General features: G+C 40.7%; 1 protein-coding gene across 1 annotated transcript in view; it reads right to left on the bottom strand.

Moving 5' to 3' along the window:
- Window positions 1-15,945, bottom strand: part of ABCC8 (ATP binding cassette subfamily C member 8) — a 94,623-nt gene extending 78,678 nt beyond the window's left edge. The window contains exons 1-3 of the mRNA XM_063117211.1: window positions 15,758-15,945; window positions 10,893-11,034; window positions 7,176-7,297 (exon numbers count right to left, since the gene is read on the bottom strand). Of these exons, the coding sequence (XP_062973281.1) occupies window positions 7,176-7,297; window positions 10,893-11,034; window positions 15,758-15,905 (412 nt within the window). The 5' untranslated portion in view covers window positions 15,906-15,945. The remainder of the gene's footprint in view (window positions 1-7,175; window positions 7,298-10,892; window positions 11,035-15,757) is intronic.
- Between the last annotated feature and the right edge of the window lie 233 nt (window positions 15,946-16,178).

Raw genomic sequence — 16,178 nt, 5'->3', positions numbered from 1 at the left:
AAAAGCTGCAAAAAGGTCCAGCAACATGAGCAAGGTCATACTTCCTCTCTCAATCTCTAGATTAGTTCATCAATCAGGGCTACCAGTACTAAAGCATTTTCCATCTTGACCCTTGGCTTGAAGCCTGCCTGAAGTAGTTCACAGTATGAACTGAGATGGTTTGCAATTGTTTGCTTCAATTGATACATATGGGGTAGGGGGAAACCACAGAAACAGGCTTATTCTCAGGGTGATCTATATCTCTTCCCCACACATTTTGAATGGAGGAAAATAGTTTCCGTGATTGAAATTAAGAGTAATGCAAAATAAATAACAATAATGTTGCAAACCAATTTTTCCAACGTTGGAATTAAGTTGTTTGGTCATTATAATGTTAATGAATAAATACAGTGCGGCATTACTCTTGGCTGCTTGCAGCAACTTTCTTTGTCACCTTCTGTTGTGAGTTTGTGCACATGTACAGGCGTAAGAGTGAATAATTTGAATATTGTTATGCTATTGGAAGAGGATCCATTGAGAGATACAACTTCTTCATTTGTTACTGGAATGTGGGAGTGAATGATCAGGGACTACAAAATAATATGGATCATAGAGCGAACTGAGGAATCATGGAACATCTTATAGAAATGTATAGAAATTTATAACACTTTATCTTTTTTTCCCCTAATGAAAATCCCTAAATACGTCAACCTTTTACTCATAGGGAAAATGTTCCATACCTTGATAATTCTGGTTGCTCTCTTCACATTAACTAGCTCTATATTATTCTTTTTGATATGTGGCAAGCAATATTGTGTACAATATTTCAAATATGGACATGACATGGATTGATATAAAGGATTATTGTGGTATTATCCGTTTTATTTTAATACCTGTCTTAATAATTTGAAGCATGGAATTTGTGATTTTCATCACTAACAGACATGTGATCCAGCTGTCTTCTCAGACAGCTGGATAAATGATCTTCTCTTTGTTATTTTTATTACAAAAAAAATGAAGCGCATGCTCTTCATTCAAATCCAGATACACTTTTAAAGTCACATATCTTGTTTGAAGTGAATCAAAAATCTTCTATTAAGATGTACAGCTAGATGGAATGTATTGTTGTTATTGCAGAAAGATCTTATCACTCATAATGTCTGAAGCATTTCTCTAGTATAAAAATCTAATTTTGGGAAGATTAAACTGTCAAGATAAAGGAAGGATATAGTACTAGTGTGTACAAAAAAATCCCGAAGTAACCAGAGCACTGTGCTCCATGGACTTTTCATCTATGTCAGACTCATTCTGTAATATTTTTTAGCAGATTTTTAGGACATGTCCAGTTATTTAAACCTCCCCCACATCCACCCCTATAGTTCAAGGCAGCTAAGCTCACATTTAATATATTTATGGACAAATATTATAAAACATATGGCGACTGTCTCTGGAGAGGCCACCAGTGAGGGAGGAAGCAGCAGCCAGGCACCTCTCCACCGTGCCTGGGTCCAGCTCCAGCTGAGAGCCCCCTCCCTCCTGCTGTCAACTGTAACTGCTGTTTACAACTAAGATTGTAGTGCCTGAATTTGCTTTCCTTTCCCCCCTCCTCCTCCTCCCTCCCAATCCCCTTTCCTTTTGTGTCATGTCTTTTAGATTGTAAGCCTGTGGGCAGGGACTGTCAAGAAATACTTTTGTAAGCCGCCGTGAGAGCCTTTTTTGGCTGAATGGTGGCATAAAAATCCTTAAATAAATAATAAATAAACTATAACTAACCATGTATTCTCACTCTTTAAAAAGATGTTTTACATAATAGAGAAAATATTTTAAAATGTAGGCATTTAGCAGTTTTATTCCAAAGTCGTGGGATCTTAAATTAATACCCAAGTTATTAATGCTTCTGCATGAAAACTGTATTATGCAAAACAATGGGAGAAGACTGTAATGTACAGAACCCTCACTTGGAGATGGTGTGCTGGATCAGCAGACTCCTACATATATGCTTTCATCTAAGTAATCAGCAAGTTATTTTAAGCCCTTTGCAATTTAAGCTTAATGTATGACACATCCACATCTTCTCCAAGAAGGCTCTGTATATTTTTCTGAAATGTAGAAAGTCATGTTTTCCAAAGGTAATTTACTTCACAGTAGCTCCTGGAGCTACTTACCATTTGGGTTGAAGGCTTATATCCAGGCTTAGAAGTATGGGAAAATACATCATATATGGCAACTGTACTTAGGTTGCTAGCAAAGGGAGGCTTTACAAATACAGAAATATAGAGGAAGAGGGAAAAGTGGCCCAAACATTAGTTATCTAGACATTTTAACTCCACATTTCTAGATAAGCTGCTCAATGTAGCTTTATGCTTATTCAGTACATTATTGCTTAAAGAGTACATAAATAGAATGTGAAAATTTTATGACATTTAGGATACAATCCTATGCATGTTTAGATGGTAAAAAGTCCTACAACGCCTAGCATGCCCCAGCCAGCATGGCTGACATGGGAGTTGCACAACTTTTTTCCCTTTCTAAACATAGATAGGATGGATACTGCCACAGGGCAGTATCCAAGTGGCCCATTCCACAAGCAGGGCCCACTGCAAATTTCATTCTGCAAGCAGCATTCACACTGCTTGTACAATAGGGATTTAGTACTGCCTTTAGGAAGTCCCAAAATAAGTGGAAACACTCATTTCTGGATCTGGACAGTTTGGCGGAGCCCCCTTATGCAAGTTCTGCTGACCTACTCCGTTCCAGAAATGAGTGCTTCAGCTTGTTTCTGATTCCTAGAGGAAGTATTAAATCCCAATGGCACGAGTGGTGGGTGCCGCTTGTGGAGCAGAATCAGCAGTGCTTCCACCTTGTGCAATGGCCCACTTGGGTACTGCCCATAATCTCTTCAGACTAGACTGGAAAAAAGTCACTTTCCATTCTCCCAGAGAAATGAAAGCATATGGACAAAAAAGACTACATTTCATCACATGTTCACATATGACACAATCTTCCTTTTAAAGGATAACATGACTCTCATAGGACCTCCCAAGCAAACTGTGTAATGGGACTATTTTGTGGAGCATTTTTTTTTAAAAAAAATCTCATTATAATTGTCAAGTAATTTATAGAAAAAATATGTCAAATAAATAACTGTATGGCAACAACCATGTGGCCTCTGTTTACAAAATGAAGTTATGATGTAATATAAGGTAAGATTTAATAATAATAATAATAATAATAATAATAATAATAATAATAGAAACATCTTTGAAATTATGTTTGATAATGGGAAATAAAGGGAAACAGTTCTAGTAAGCCTTTGTAATAGTGGAGGCTGTTGGTTCCTATGTCAGTGGGGTTACTCTGGCTTTCCATCAGAACCAGTCAGAACTCTAAAGGAGCTATCTAAAGTGCTGAACAACATAACCAACTGGGTTCAGCACCTTGGACAGCTCCCTCCAAGTTCTGATTGATCACCCCCACTGACATATGAGCCACCAGCCTCTGCTGCTTTGTAGAATCATAGAATCATAGAATAGCAGAGTTGGAAGGGGCCTACAAGGCCATCGAGTCCAACCCCCTGCTCAATGCAGGAATCCACCCTAAAGCATCCCTGACAGATGCTTGTCCAGCTGCCTCTTGAAGGCCTCTAGTGTGGGAGAGCCCACAACCTCCCTAGGTAACTGACTCCATTGTCGCACTGCTCTAACAGTCAAGAAGTTTTTCCTGATGTCCAGCTGGAATCTGGCTTCCTTTAACTTGAGCCCGTTATTCCATGTCCTGCACTCTGGGAGGATCGAGAAGAGATCCTGGCCCTCCTCTGTGTGACAACCTTTTAAGTATTTGAAGAGTGCTATCATGTCTCCCCTCAATCTTCTCTTCTCCAGGCTAAACATGCCCAGTTCTTTCAGTCTCTCTTCATAGGGCTTTGTTTCCAGACCCCTGATCATCCTGATTGCCCTCCTCTGAACACGCTCCAGCTTGTCTGTGTCCTTCTTGAATTGTGGAGCCTAGAACTGGACGCAATACTCTAGATGAGGCCTAACCAGGGCTGAATAGAGAGGAACCAGTACCTCATGTGATTTGGAAGCTATACTTCAATTAATGCAGCCCAAAATAGCATTTGCCTTTCTTGCAGCCATATCGCACTGTTGGCTCATATTCAGCTTGCAATCTACAACAATTCCAAGATCCTTCTCGTTTGTAGTATTGCTGAGCCAAGTATCCCCATCTTGTAACTGTGCATTTGTTTTCTATTTCCTAAATGTAGAACTTGGCATTTATCCCTATTAAATTTCACCCTGTTGTTTTCAGCCCAGCACTCCAGCCTATCAAGATCACTTTGAAGTTTGTTTCTGTCTTCCAGGGTATTAGCTATCCCACCCAATTTTGTGTCATCTGCAAATTTGATAAGTGTTCCTTGCACCTCCTCATCCAAATCATTAATAAAAATGTTGAAGAGCACTGGGCCCAGGACTGAGCCCTGCGGTACCCCACTCGTTGCCTCTCCCCAGTTTGAGAAGATTCCATTGATAAGTACTCTTTGAGTCCGATTCTGTAGCCAACTGTGAATCCACCTAATAGTTGTTCCATCTAGCCCACTTTTAGCTAGTTTGTTAATCAGAATGTCATGTGGTACTTTGTCAAAAGCTTTGCTGAAGTCAAGATATATGACGTCCACAGCATTCCCACGGTCCACAAGGGAGGTTACCTTATCAAAAAATGAGATCAAATTTGTCTGACAGGACTTGTTCTTGACAAATCCATGTTGGCTTCTAGTGATCACCGCATTGATTTCAAGGTGTTTACAGATTGACTTCTTTATAATCTGCTCCAGAATTTTCTCAGGGATGGATGTCAGACTGACTGGTCTGTAGTTCCCAGGTTCTTCCTTTTTGTTTTTTTTGAAAGTAGGGACAACGTTAGCCCTCCTCTAGTCGTCTGGCACCTCACCCGTCTTCCATGATTTTGCAAAGATAATAGACAAAGGTTCTGAGAGTTCTTCCACTAGATCCTTCATTACTCTAGGATGCAGTTCATCGGGCCCTGGAGATTTGAACTCATTCAAGGAAATTTGACCATTTGTTTATCAATCTCAAACTGCAATCCTGCCCCCTCAACTTCTGCTTCACTTTTTCCAGGGGGGGGGGTCATAGACCCGCTTTTGGGAGAAGACTGAGGCAAAGTAGGAATTGAGCACTTCAGCCTTTTCTTTGTCATCTGTTATCAATTTGCCATCCTCATTAAGCAGTTGAACCACCATTTCTTTCCTCTGTCTTTTACTACTCACGTATCTGAAGAAAACCTTTTTATTGCTTTTAGCATCCCTTGCTAATCTCAGCTCATTCTGAGCTTTAGCCTTCCTGATGCCATTTCGGCACTTCTGCGTCACTTGTCTGTACTCTTCTTTTGTAGCCTCGCCTTCCTTCCACTTCCTTATAAGTATCCCTTTTTGTTTTCAGGTAATCTCTAAGCTTTTTGTGGAGCCACATTGGTTTCCTCTGTTGTCTTCTATCTTTTCTCCTTGTTGGAATTGTTTGTAACTGTGCCTTTAAAAATTCCTTTTTTAAATACTCCCACCCATCCTGCACTCCTTTTCTCATTAGGCTCATTTGCCATGGGACCTTACTTATCATAGTTCTGAGTTTATTAAAATCAGCTTTCCTAAAATCCAGAGTACGTGTACGCCTACACTCAACTTTTGTCTCCTTCATAATCAAGAATTCAAGTATGACTTGGTCACTTTCCCCCAGAGTCCCCATAACTGCCACTTTATCCACTAAGTCATCCCTGTTGGTCAATATCAAGTCAAGGATTGCCGATCCTCTAGTTCCTTCCTCCACTTTCTGTAGGAGAAAGTTATCACTCATACATGTCAGGAATTTCTTGGAAGGCCCGCTTTTGGCAGTAATGGTCTCCCAACAGATATCAGGGTAATTGAAGTCCCCCATCACTATTACATCACACTTCCTTGAAACACTGGCAATTTGTTTCTCAAAAGTTTCATCCTTGTCTTCTCCTTGATTGGGTGGTCGGTAGTAGACTCCGATTATCATGTTCTTTTTATTCCTTGCCCCATTTATTTTAATCCAGATGCTCTTGACGGGGCTCCCAGTCTGATCCGCCTATCCCTTTCTGTGCAGGGATAGGTATTTTTAACATATAGTGCAACCCCACCTCCCTTTCTATTTCTTCTGTTCTTTTTGAACAAGTTATATCCTTCAATTGCTATATTCCAGTCATGGGAGTCATCCCACCAAGTTTCAGTTATACCTATCAAGTCGTATTTGCCTTCATGTAATAAGGGTTCAAGTTCGTTCTGTTTGTTTCCCATGCTCTGGGCATTAGTATATAGACATCGAAGACCATGTGTTTTATAGTCTGGCTTTGTTCCTACATTGTTGCGGACACTATTTTGGGGCACTATTGGAGCTGTGCCTTGGCCTTCATCCATTGTTGCCTCGAGGTTTATGTCTCCTGCCCCTGTAAGATTCAGTTCAAAGCTTTCCTGGTCAAGTTCTTCATGCTGTGGCCGAACACATTCTTTCCAGCCCTTGTGAGATGCAACCCATCCCTTGTCAGCAGTCCATGTTCCAAGTAGCATAACCAGTGGTCCCAGAATCCAAAATTCTCACGTCGGCACCACCTTTGTAGCCAGTCGTTCATCCAGAGTATTTTTCTTTCCCTTTCTAATCCTCTTCCAAGAACCGGGAGGATGGATGAGAAAACTACCTGGGCCCCAAATTTCTTCAGTTTCCTTCCTAGAGCTTCAAAGTCTGAACTGATTTCTTCTTAGCTCTGCTTAGCGACATCATTAAAGTTTGATTATTGATAGTATTACCCTATACATTAACAGTGTTTAATTATTTTATTAGTTCCGGCCCTATGGGATTGTTTGCAGTTCTTTATATTTGAGCTATTGATTTAACAGCGTTGGTATCATATTTTATTTTCTGTGCTGATGTTGTACTTCAATGTGGATTTTTATTGTATTGTTTGTATTTTATGTTTTAAATTGTTGTTCATCATCATCATCATTGTCATCATCATCATCACTATCCAGATCATTAAACATGAAGCTCTAGCAATGAAATAAAATTCCAGATCAGGGACACTGCAGTAAGTACTGGCAAGACCAATCAGTTCATAACCTCAGAGCATCATATTTACACTTACATAGTTTTCTTTATTGTGGTACATACCTATTAATAACTTTGGAAAATTTGATGTTTCAATGTTGTGATAGTAAACAATTGATGTGATGGCTGCCAAGAATGCCATCCCAGGTGGCATATATAGGTGCAAATGACGAGATTCTGATACCCTAAATAAAACAAAACATATATTAATAACCTGTACCTTGTCTGAGAATAGTATGTTTGATTTTATGCTTACATGATGATCCAAATTCAATGGAATGGAGTGGCTGATTTATACACACAAAGTAATGCACATATGGTTAGCTCCCTCCAGGTGGAAAATCTTTGTGTGTGTGTTTACTTGTGCATACACACATCAGAGTTCTCACACCTAGGATAGCTCACTAGATAAGGACTAAAGACTGAAATTCACGTAGCTTTTTTGTGTGAATGTAAACGGCAGTTTCTGCATATGCTTTCTTTTTCAAACGACATAGAATTCAAAAAGTAGCTCATGGTTCATAATATGGGGGCAGGAAAAGAAAGGGATTTGCATATTCTTATTTTATTTATTTACAATATTTGCATACTGTTCCACATCTAGACAGATTCTAAAGCGGTGATCAATAAAAATACAAAATAGGATAAAAGAACAAAACATTGTGTTGAAATGATTACTACAGAAACAGAATTGTGATAAAACCATGGCCGGTCAATCGAGGAAGGCTTCCTGAAATAAAAATGTTTTCAAGAGGTACCAGAAACAACACAACGTTGCCGTCTGCCTGACCTCCAAAGGCAGGGAGTTCCATAGGAAAGGGGGTACCACACTGTATGGATATGCCCATATTTATTTATTTATTGCATTTCTATACTGCCCAATAGCCAAAGCTCTCTGGGTGGTTCACAAAAATTAAAACCTTTCAAAGTATAAAACAACAGTATAAAAACATGATATAAAATACAATATAAAAGCACAACCAGGATAAAATCCTTCTCAAAAAGTGCAATCCTATAAATGTGTACTCAGAAGTAAGCCCCATTGAGTTCAGAAGGACTTACTCCCAAGTAAACATGTATAGGATTGCAGCCTTAATTGGGTCAAATTATTTTTACAGATGTGCACAGACATGACTTTAATTTTCAGCTGGACTAAGCTGAATGACAGTGCAGTCTTATACAAATCTACGCAGAAGTAAGTTTTAGTGAGTTCAGTAGAGTTTACTCCCAAGAAAGTGGATATAGGATGGCAGCTTTAATGTACTAATTACTTATAAAAAGGAACTGGTGCACTTGAAAATTTCATTGTACTTAATAGTAGCTTTGCTTAAGTGAGAATGGGTTTTCTGGGGAAACACATCACACCACAAAGTGCTATTGGAGTTGCACTAGAGGTCATTTATACAAGTGCAGCATAGTTTACATTATTGGTAGTGTCACATTGGATACCGTGCATTGCCACTATTTAAATGAAAAGAAAAGAAAGCCCCTTATATTCAGTGGTGCAACTAGGGCTGACCTTGAGCCCAAAAGTTCACCACCACCCCAAATGACCACCCAGAGTGTGGCAGGTGCAGAAACAAACTCCATTTTATTCCTGTAGTCATAATGGTGCTGTGATTTAAGTATGATTAAAATGGAAAATTGCTTGGAGTATTTATTTTAAATTCAGAGCTGGCAAACAAAATTGTTGTTATTGTTCTAGCATATCAAGAACGTATAGAGAGTTTTAAAACATGGAATAGCAGTCAAAGGGGGGGGAAGAGAGAAATTAGTTGTGTGCTTCACAACTGAATTAATATAGAGGGTTATCTACCCCCCCCCATAAGATCATTACATCCAAGGTCTAAAACTACTTAGAAGCACCACTGCTTATATCAATAATAAATGCTTCCAGAAATTGATATTATCAAGCTTAAAGGAGCGCAGTGGAATGCTGAAAGTTAAACAGTCTGCTGGTGTATACTCTACCACTAAGTATACCATACAGTATTTTGGCAATCAGTTATGAGTGGCAGAAATCTTATTATATGATAATATGTCAGGAATCACTTTTGTGCAGCTCTGTTGCTGAGTGCCAAAGCCTATCATAACCCTCAGCAGCCAAATAGATTGTTAACAAGAAACCATGTTTGTGTTTTAAGAAGTTCTGTTTCTTTTAACTCTAGGACAACTAACATCTAGGATTAAAAAGAAACAATCACAATGTTATTTATACTGCTGATTGCTCTTGAGATGTGAGTATGTGCTAACATTCCTTAAGTACAGGTCAAGGACTTGGAATTACTGTGATTGGCTTGGATCCTACTGTTGCTTTTCTTCTGACAGTGGAATGAATTCACATTCATATAATGGGACTTTACTTCCTTCCCATTCTCTCCGCATCCTCCATATCCCCACCCCATCCCCAAATCTGTTCCTGAGAATGGGGTAGCATATGGTGCAGGGGGTTGCAGATGAAGAGAGAGTTGGCAGAAATCTCTCCCTTATTTGAAGGGCAACTTAATATCCAAGTAGTGTTTTAAATAACTATTATTCCAGATTCATTAAGGGTGTAATCCTGTCGAATGCACTCTCAGTGATTGGTAGCCCCCAAACTTGGAGGTGTCTATTCATCCAATGCAGGGTGGGAGGAACAGCAAAGGTTATCTTTGCCTCCGCATCCTCTTGCTTTGCAGATTTCCAGCCTGTCTAGCTGGAGCGCTTTGGAGCAGGAGGGAAGGAGGCTGGAAGAGGCTCAGGATAACTCATATCCTGGCCTCTCCATCTCCTCCCCTCTCCCACACCAGAATGCCCCCTTTCCCACCCTCTTCAAGGTTTTATTTTTGACCTCAGCCAGTGCAGTTCTCTTCATGCAGGCTGCAAGGAGGATGAGGGGTCTGACATCAGATCTTTGACACACACCCCTTCCAAAGTCAGAGCACTATCTCCAACCTTGAAGGGATTTTACAAGCCATCTTATTGTCCCTGGGATGCTCTCCCAGGGACCATAGGATTGCTCTTTCTGGTGCTAAAACACAACTACTTGTCAATTCTTGCCATTTTAGCATCATTCTGACCATTTAAAGTAACTCTTTATAGTGATATCAGCTGGAATGATCAGAATCTCCGATAGTCCTTATTTAAAAAGTCTGTCTCTTAAATTTTGAGGGGATTTTATGAAACTTTTGTGTATTTGCAGCTCCCTTTAAGCTGTAATGTGGTATAGTGGTTAGAGTGCTGTACTGGGAGTTAGGAGATCCAAGTTCTCATCCCCACTTGGCCATGGAAGCCTGCTGGGTGTCTTTGTTCCAGTCACAGACTCTCAGCTCACCCTACCTCGCAGGGTTGTTGCTGCGAGGATGAGGACTATGTATACCGCCTTGGGTTGTGTGAAGGAAAAATGGTGGGATATAAATGCAATAAATAAAATAAATAATATTTAGTTTGGGACAGTGTCATGTGGGATCTTTTCTTGTTTCTTTCTTTGGCTTCCTATGGGCCTTTACATGTGTAGGAGCTGCACTGGAACAAATTTTCGCAACAGACTTGGCAAAGAGGATAGAACCAATTGGCTAACTGAAAGTAAGTGAGGGTGTAAGTGTGGTTGTACATACACATTCTTGGCAAGGTCTTTGGAATATCTGACACAAAGTCTGTAGGTTAATCACCATGAATCGAGATTACATTTCTTGCAAGCAGAATGACCAGAGTGAAAATGTACTCAGCAAGATGCAGACAACTGCATTAAAACATCATGCCATGTTAGAGGAAAAAAAGTTTAGCCATTTATATACTTACCCATCTGACACTATGCCCTCAGCTATTTCACACACCAGCACAAACAAAAGGATGAAAGTCAAAATCCAGCGTAAATTATGACCAGGAAAATGAAGCCAAGTGCTGTGATGGATGTGAACTTTGGAGCTTTGACTTCCCCATCCTAAATTTAACAAAATAAATCAGCACTATTATCTAGTGAATTTTGTGCACATCATCATCATCATCATCATCATCATCATCATCATATCCTGTTCTTGATCTGAACTAGAACTAGAAATGTTTTAGTTTTAAATGTGAAATGGAAACAAAGAAAAATGGGGCAGAAGTAATCACAAATACACTGTTAAAGAGCAACTTTGGTACTGTGGATTTACTGTAAAACATTGCTATTGCATTAAGAACACAGGATGAGAAACAAATGGGATCAAAGATCCTGAATATTTAGGCTGTAATCTAATAAATACTAAATCAAAGGTAAACTTTTCACATGAATTGGCTGAATAGCTGGGGGGTTAATATACACGTTTGAGAAACTGACCATGTTGTTAAATAGAACAAATTTCTACAGAGAGTAGGAATAAAATGGTCAAGTAAATAGTGGGGTCCCACAGGGATTGGTATTGGGACCACTTCTTTTCAATTTATTCATAAATAATCTGGAATTAGGAGTGTGCAGTGAAGTGGCCAAGTTTGCTGATGACACCAAATTATTTAAGGTGTTTAAAACAAAAAGGGATTGTCAAGAGCTCCAAAGGAATCTCTCCAAGCTGGGAGAGTGGGCATCCAAATGGCAGATGCAGTTCAATGTAAGCAACATTGGGCAACAAGGGAGAGGGCCTTTTCAGTGGTGGCCCCCCAATTATGGAATGATCTACCGGATGAGGCTAACTTGGTGCCAACATTGTTATCTTTTCGGCGCCAGGTCAAGACTTTACTCTTCTCCCAGGCATTTAACAGCATTTAACAACATATACTAAGTTTGTTTGTTGTTTAATGGACCCCAGAACTGTTGTTTAAAATGGATACTGTTTTATACTGTTGTTTTTATATTTCTGATGGTTTTAAATTTTGTATACTTTTTAATGTTCACTGTTTTTAACTTTTTAAAACCGCCCAGAGAGCTTCGGCTATGGGGTGGGATATAAATTTAAATAAGTGTAAGGTGATGCACACTGGGGCAAAAAAAACCAACTTCAAGTATAACTCAATGGGATCTGAGCTGTCAGTGACAAAACAAGAAAGAGATCTTGGGATTGTGGTAGGCAGCTTGATGAAAATGTCCACCCAGTGTGCAGCTGCTGTTAAGAAGGCAAACTCCATGTTAGGCATTATAAGAAAAGGAATTGAGAATAAAATGGACAGTATCATACTGCCTTTATACAAATCTATGGCGGGACCACACTTAGAATACTGTGTACAGTTCTGGTCACCATACCTTTAAAAAGGATATTATACAGCTGGAAAAAGTGCAGAAAAGGGCAACTTAAATGATGAAGGGACTGGAGCATCTCCCCTATAAGCTAAAAATCAGCTGCGATTGTTTAGCTTGGAAAAAAGAAGGCTAAGGGGGGACATGATAGAGTTGTACATAATTATGCATGGTATGGAGAATGTGGATAGGGAGACATTTTTCTCCCTTTCTCAAAATACTAGAATCCAGAGTCATCCCATGAAACTGATTGGTGGGAGATCCAGGACAAATAAGAGGAAGTACTTCTTCACACAGTGCATAGTTAAATTATGGAACTCACTACCACAAGATATAGTGATGGCCACCAATTTGGATGGCTTTAAAAGGGGGTTGGATAAATTCCTGGAGGCAAAAGGCTATCAATGGCTACTAGCCCTGATGGTTGTGTGCTATCTCCAGTATTTGAGGCAATAAGCCTGTGTGCACCAGTTGCTGGGGAACATGGGTGGGAAGGTACTGTTGCACCATATCCTTCTTATGTTCTTAATTGGTGGAAGTGAATAAAGACGAGCTTTCCACAAAATCAAAGTGTATCCCAGATTCATTCTAGTCATGTATGCAAGTCTCATTGGCATTGTAGTGTAGTTGCTAGGGCGGTGGAATATACTGGGGAGAGCTACATTGAAATTGCCACTTTGATGTGAAGCTCATTGGGTAATAATGGGCCAGTTACTCTCTCTTAGTGTTGTTGTGAGGATAAAATGGAGGGAGCCATGTATGTGATCATGAGCTCCATGAAGAAAAGATGGAATATCACTAGAAATCCTACAACTCCCAGCATTTCCCAGCCAGCCATGCTAGCTGGGACATACTAGGAGTTTAAGGATTTTTTTCTGTTTAAAAATACATAGGATTTCACCCTAAATAACTAATCTCACTAGTGCTGCTGCTATCCCTTCTTAGTGCCCTCTGCCCCATGTTCCTAAAAATTGAGAAGAAAAGACAGTGGCGAATGTCCTGAGTGCATTTGCATTTTTTTTTCCAGTTCTGAATGTCCGCTGCTAGGAAATTTGCATAATCTTCCCCTTAGCTTTACTGTTCTGTCTTGAAATCTGTTTTACAACTTTGCCATAACATTTGTGTATGTTTAGTGATCCCGCTCAGCTAGCAATGGAGACCAGTGGAGGGATGCAACAAGCACGAAGTGCGGAGGGGGGAGCCAAAAGCAGCTGGTGGCTGGAGGAGAGAAGGCATTTTAGGGGTGGGTGTTCTTACTTCAGAAGAACTTGAAGTAAGGAAGACCTGACTTCCTAAATTCTACAGGTGCTGATCAAAACTCTAGTCCCTATGCACTTTAATCCAAACTGAAATATACAACATCTTACATTTAAAATTATAATCTTCAACATTTTGAATTTCGGAATTAGAAACAGATGGACATGGAGTGGAGTTCTTCATCAACTATAGGTGGATGTGAACTATTAAAGAGTTGTTCCAATAACTCTGTAATATTGGTGGGAAAGTTTGTAGAAGCTTTTCTTAGGATTATGTGCCTTATAAATGAAACATTTTCTGTCTGTAATACTTCAGCTACAAGGTTCACCTAATAAAATTGCCCTGGTTCCTTCACTGACTTTTCTTTCTTACACAATATTTATTATTAGGAATGAATGGCTGAATGCAAAGTTCTAATAAAAGGGAATAAAACATAGAGATCAACTATAGCTTAGCTTGAAATACGACAGAACTTTGCATGACTGATAGACATCTTGTAATATTAAAAAAATAAGATTAAAACTCAAATAAGTTGACATTTATTGGTTCCTTGATGACTCTTGCAACAAGCACGAAGAGCAGAGGGGGGAGCCAAAAGCAGCTGGCAGCTGGAGGAGAGAAGGCATTTTAGCGGTGGGTGTTCTTACTTCAGTAGAACCTGAAGCAGCCTTTTTACAAAAGTTGTTGGTTAGCAAGAGAAGTGTGAAAGTCAAGAATGGAATTGACAAGGACATATGCTTGGCTAAATAATGGACAGGCACTCTAGGGCTCTTGCAAGACTGCAAGCGCTCCCACCACCACCACCAAAAAGAATTTTGAGAATGTGTTATCACATTCACAGCGGCTCAGAAAATTAATTCTATTTAGTGATCTGATGTGTGCGAAGCTCGAGTTTCCCTCAGGAGCTGGCAACCCTAATGGATGAATTGCAGAAAGGGTTCTAGCAGAAGGGCAGAGCGAATGAGGAGCTGTGTCACAAAGGCACAAATGAGGGGAGCTGGTGGGAAGACTGACAGGGGAAACAAGCCATGGCAAGCCACAGAGTACCTGATCATCTGTAGGGTGAGCGAGTGAACAACCAAACCATGGTGGCTTATCCTTAGGATGGCTTAATGTGACATGCGAACCTGCCCATTGCCTCAAGTGCTTTGCATGGCCAGATAATATAATATATACCTTAAACTGAAGGACAACCTTGAAGGAAGATGCATGGACAAAAAATGAGAAACAAATGCCAACTTTTTGCATGATAAACTGATTATATGGAAAACCATGAGTGAACCCTTAATGGTTTTCCATATAATAGGCATTCACATCAAAGGAAGTTACCAATGGTGTTATACTTCCCATAGGTGACTCTTTCCGTGTTTCTCAATCTTGCAAAATTAGAACAGTACTGAATAGTTATGTATTTTTAAAACCGCATTTGTGGCATTATGCATTCTGAGGCCTAGAAATCTGATTCAAACTATTTAACTAAGAGTTCTAGTGATTCAATTTCATGCCTAAGCTAAAGTAAGACTCTGGCGGTGTAAACTATTGCCAAACAAGTACCAAGTGCATATAGTTTTGAAACTAATGAATAAATACACTAAAATACACGCAAAATCTGGTTAATTACAGTGATATTCCTATCCCACCCTCTCCTTTAAAAGTCACAATAACCTTACTAGACTCTATTCAGTCCTGTAAGAGGCAGGTATTCCAGTTGTTTATGACATCTAATAACAGCTGAGCTAGACCTGCAACCACACTGATTGGCTTGATTTCACCAAATCTACTGGAGATCCAACTCAGTGAAACCTATATTCCCAATTCAGGGCACTTGAAAAAGGGGGACAGGCAGAAATCTGTTTGGTGGGTGCAGTTCAGCTGCCAGTGTTTGCTTTCCCTGTGAGAATGTTTTCCAGCCTTTGCCTGTGAGCTGGGAGGCTGCTGCAAAAAGCAGGTCAGCCTCGTTCTTTGCTTACTTCTCCAGCCTGCGCCGATGGATCAGCCGCTCAGGGTAGGGCGCGCGACAGCCCCGGAGATATGGCAGATGCCTTCAGAGAGGTGGGGAAATATAGTCCAAGGGAGAGGAACAAGGAGAAAGAAACGGAAAGCTCCCGGGGTGTGTGTACGTGTGAAGCGGACTGCAGAGATAGACTCATGCTAAGACAAGACATGCCCAGCCCCATCCTCCCCGAGCTCCACTCACCTATGAAGAGGATGGGGAAGGTGATGAAGAGCAGGAAAACGTGAGGCACCACGTTGAGCGCGTCCACGAAGCAGCCGTTGTTGAGCACCCCATTGTTCACCTTGTAGGCAGAAGAGTTGTTCTCGCTGCCACAGAAAGCCAAGGACATGGTGGTGGAGGCGCCGGGCGCGTTGTCGGCGGGAGGCCGAACATGCACAACATACAGCTCTCACTGGCGCGCGCGCACACCCACACGCCCGCCGCCGGGCCAGGGGCTTTCCCGTCTCCAAGTCTCTCTCTCCACCTGAGGTGCGCCGTGGTCTGGAGCGAAGCGCGGGGGGAAGTCGCGAGAAAGCCGCCAGATGCGCCCCGCTTGAGCCGGAGCGCGCGCGCGCACGCGGGAGGGATGGAATGCGGGGCTTCCACGAGCGCGGGGGACTTT

This window comes from Elgaria multicarinata, chromosome 2, assembly GCF_023053635.1.
Source record: "Elgaria multicarinata webbii isolate HBS135686 ecotype San Diego chromosome 2, rElgMul1.1.pri, whole genome shotgun sequence".
In the NCBI taxonomy this organism is placed as follows: domain Eukaryota; kingdom Metazoa; phylum Chordata; class Lepidosauria; order Squamata; family Anguidae; genus Elgaria; species Elgaria multicarinata.
The sequence above is the reverse complement of the archived record's forward strand: the minus strand, read 5'-3'. Positions and strand labels throughout refer to the sequence as shown.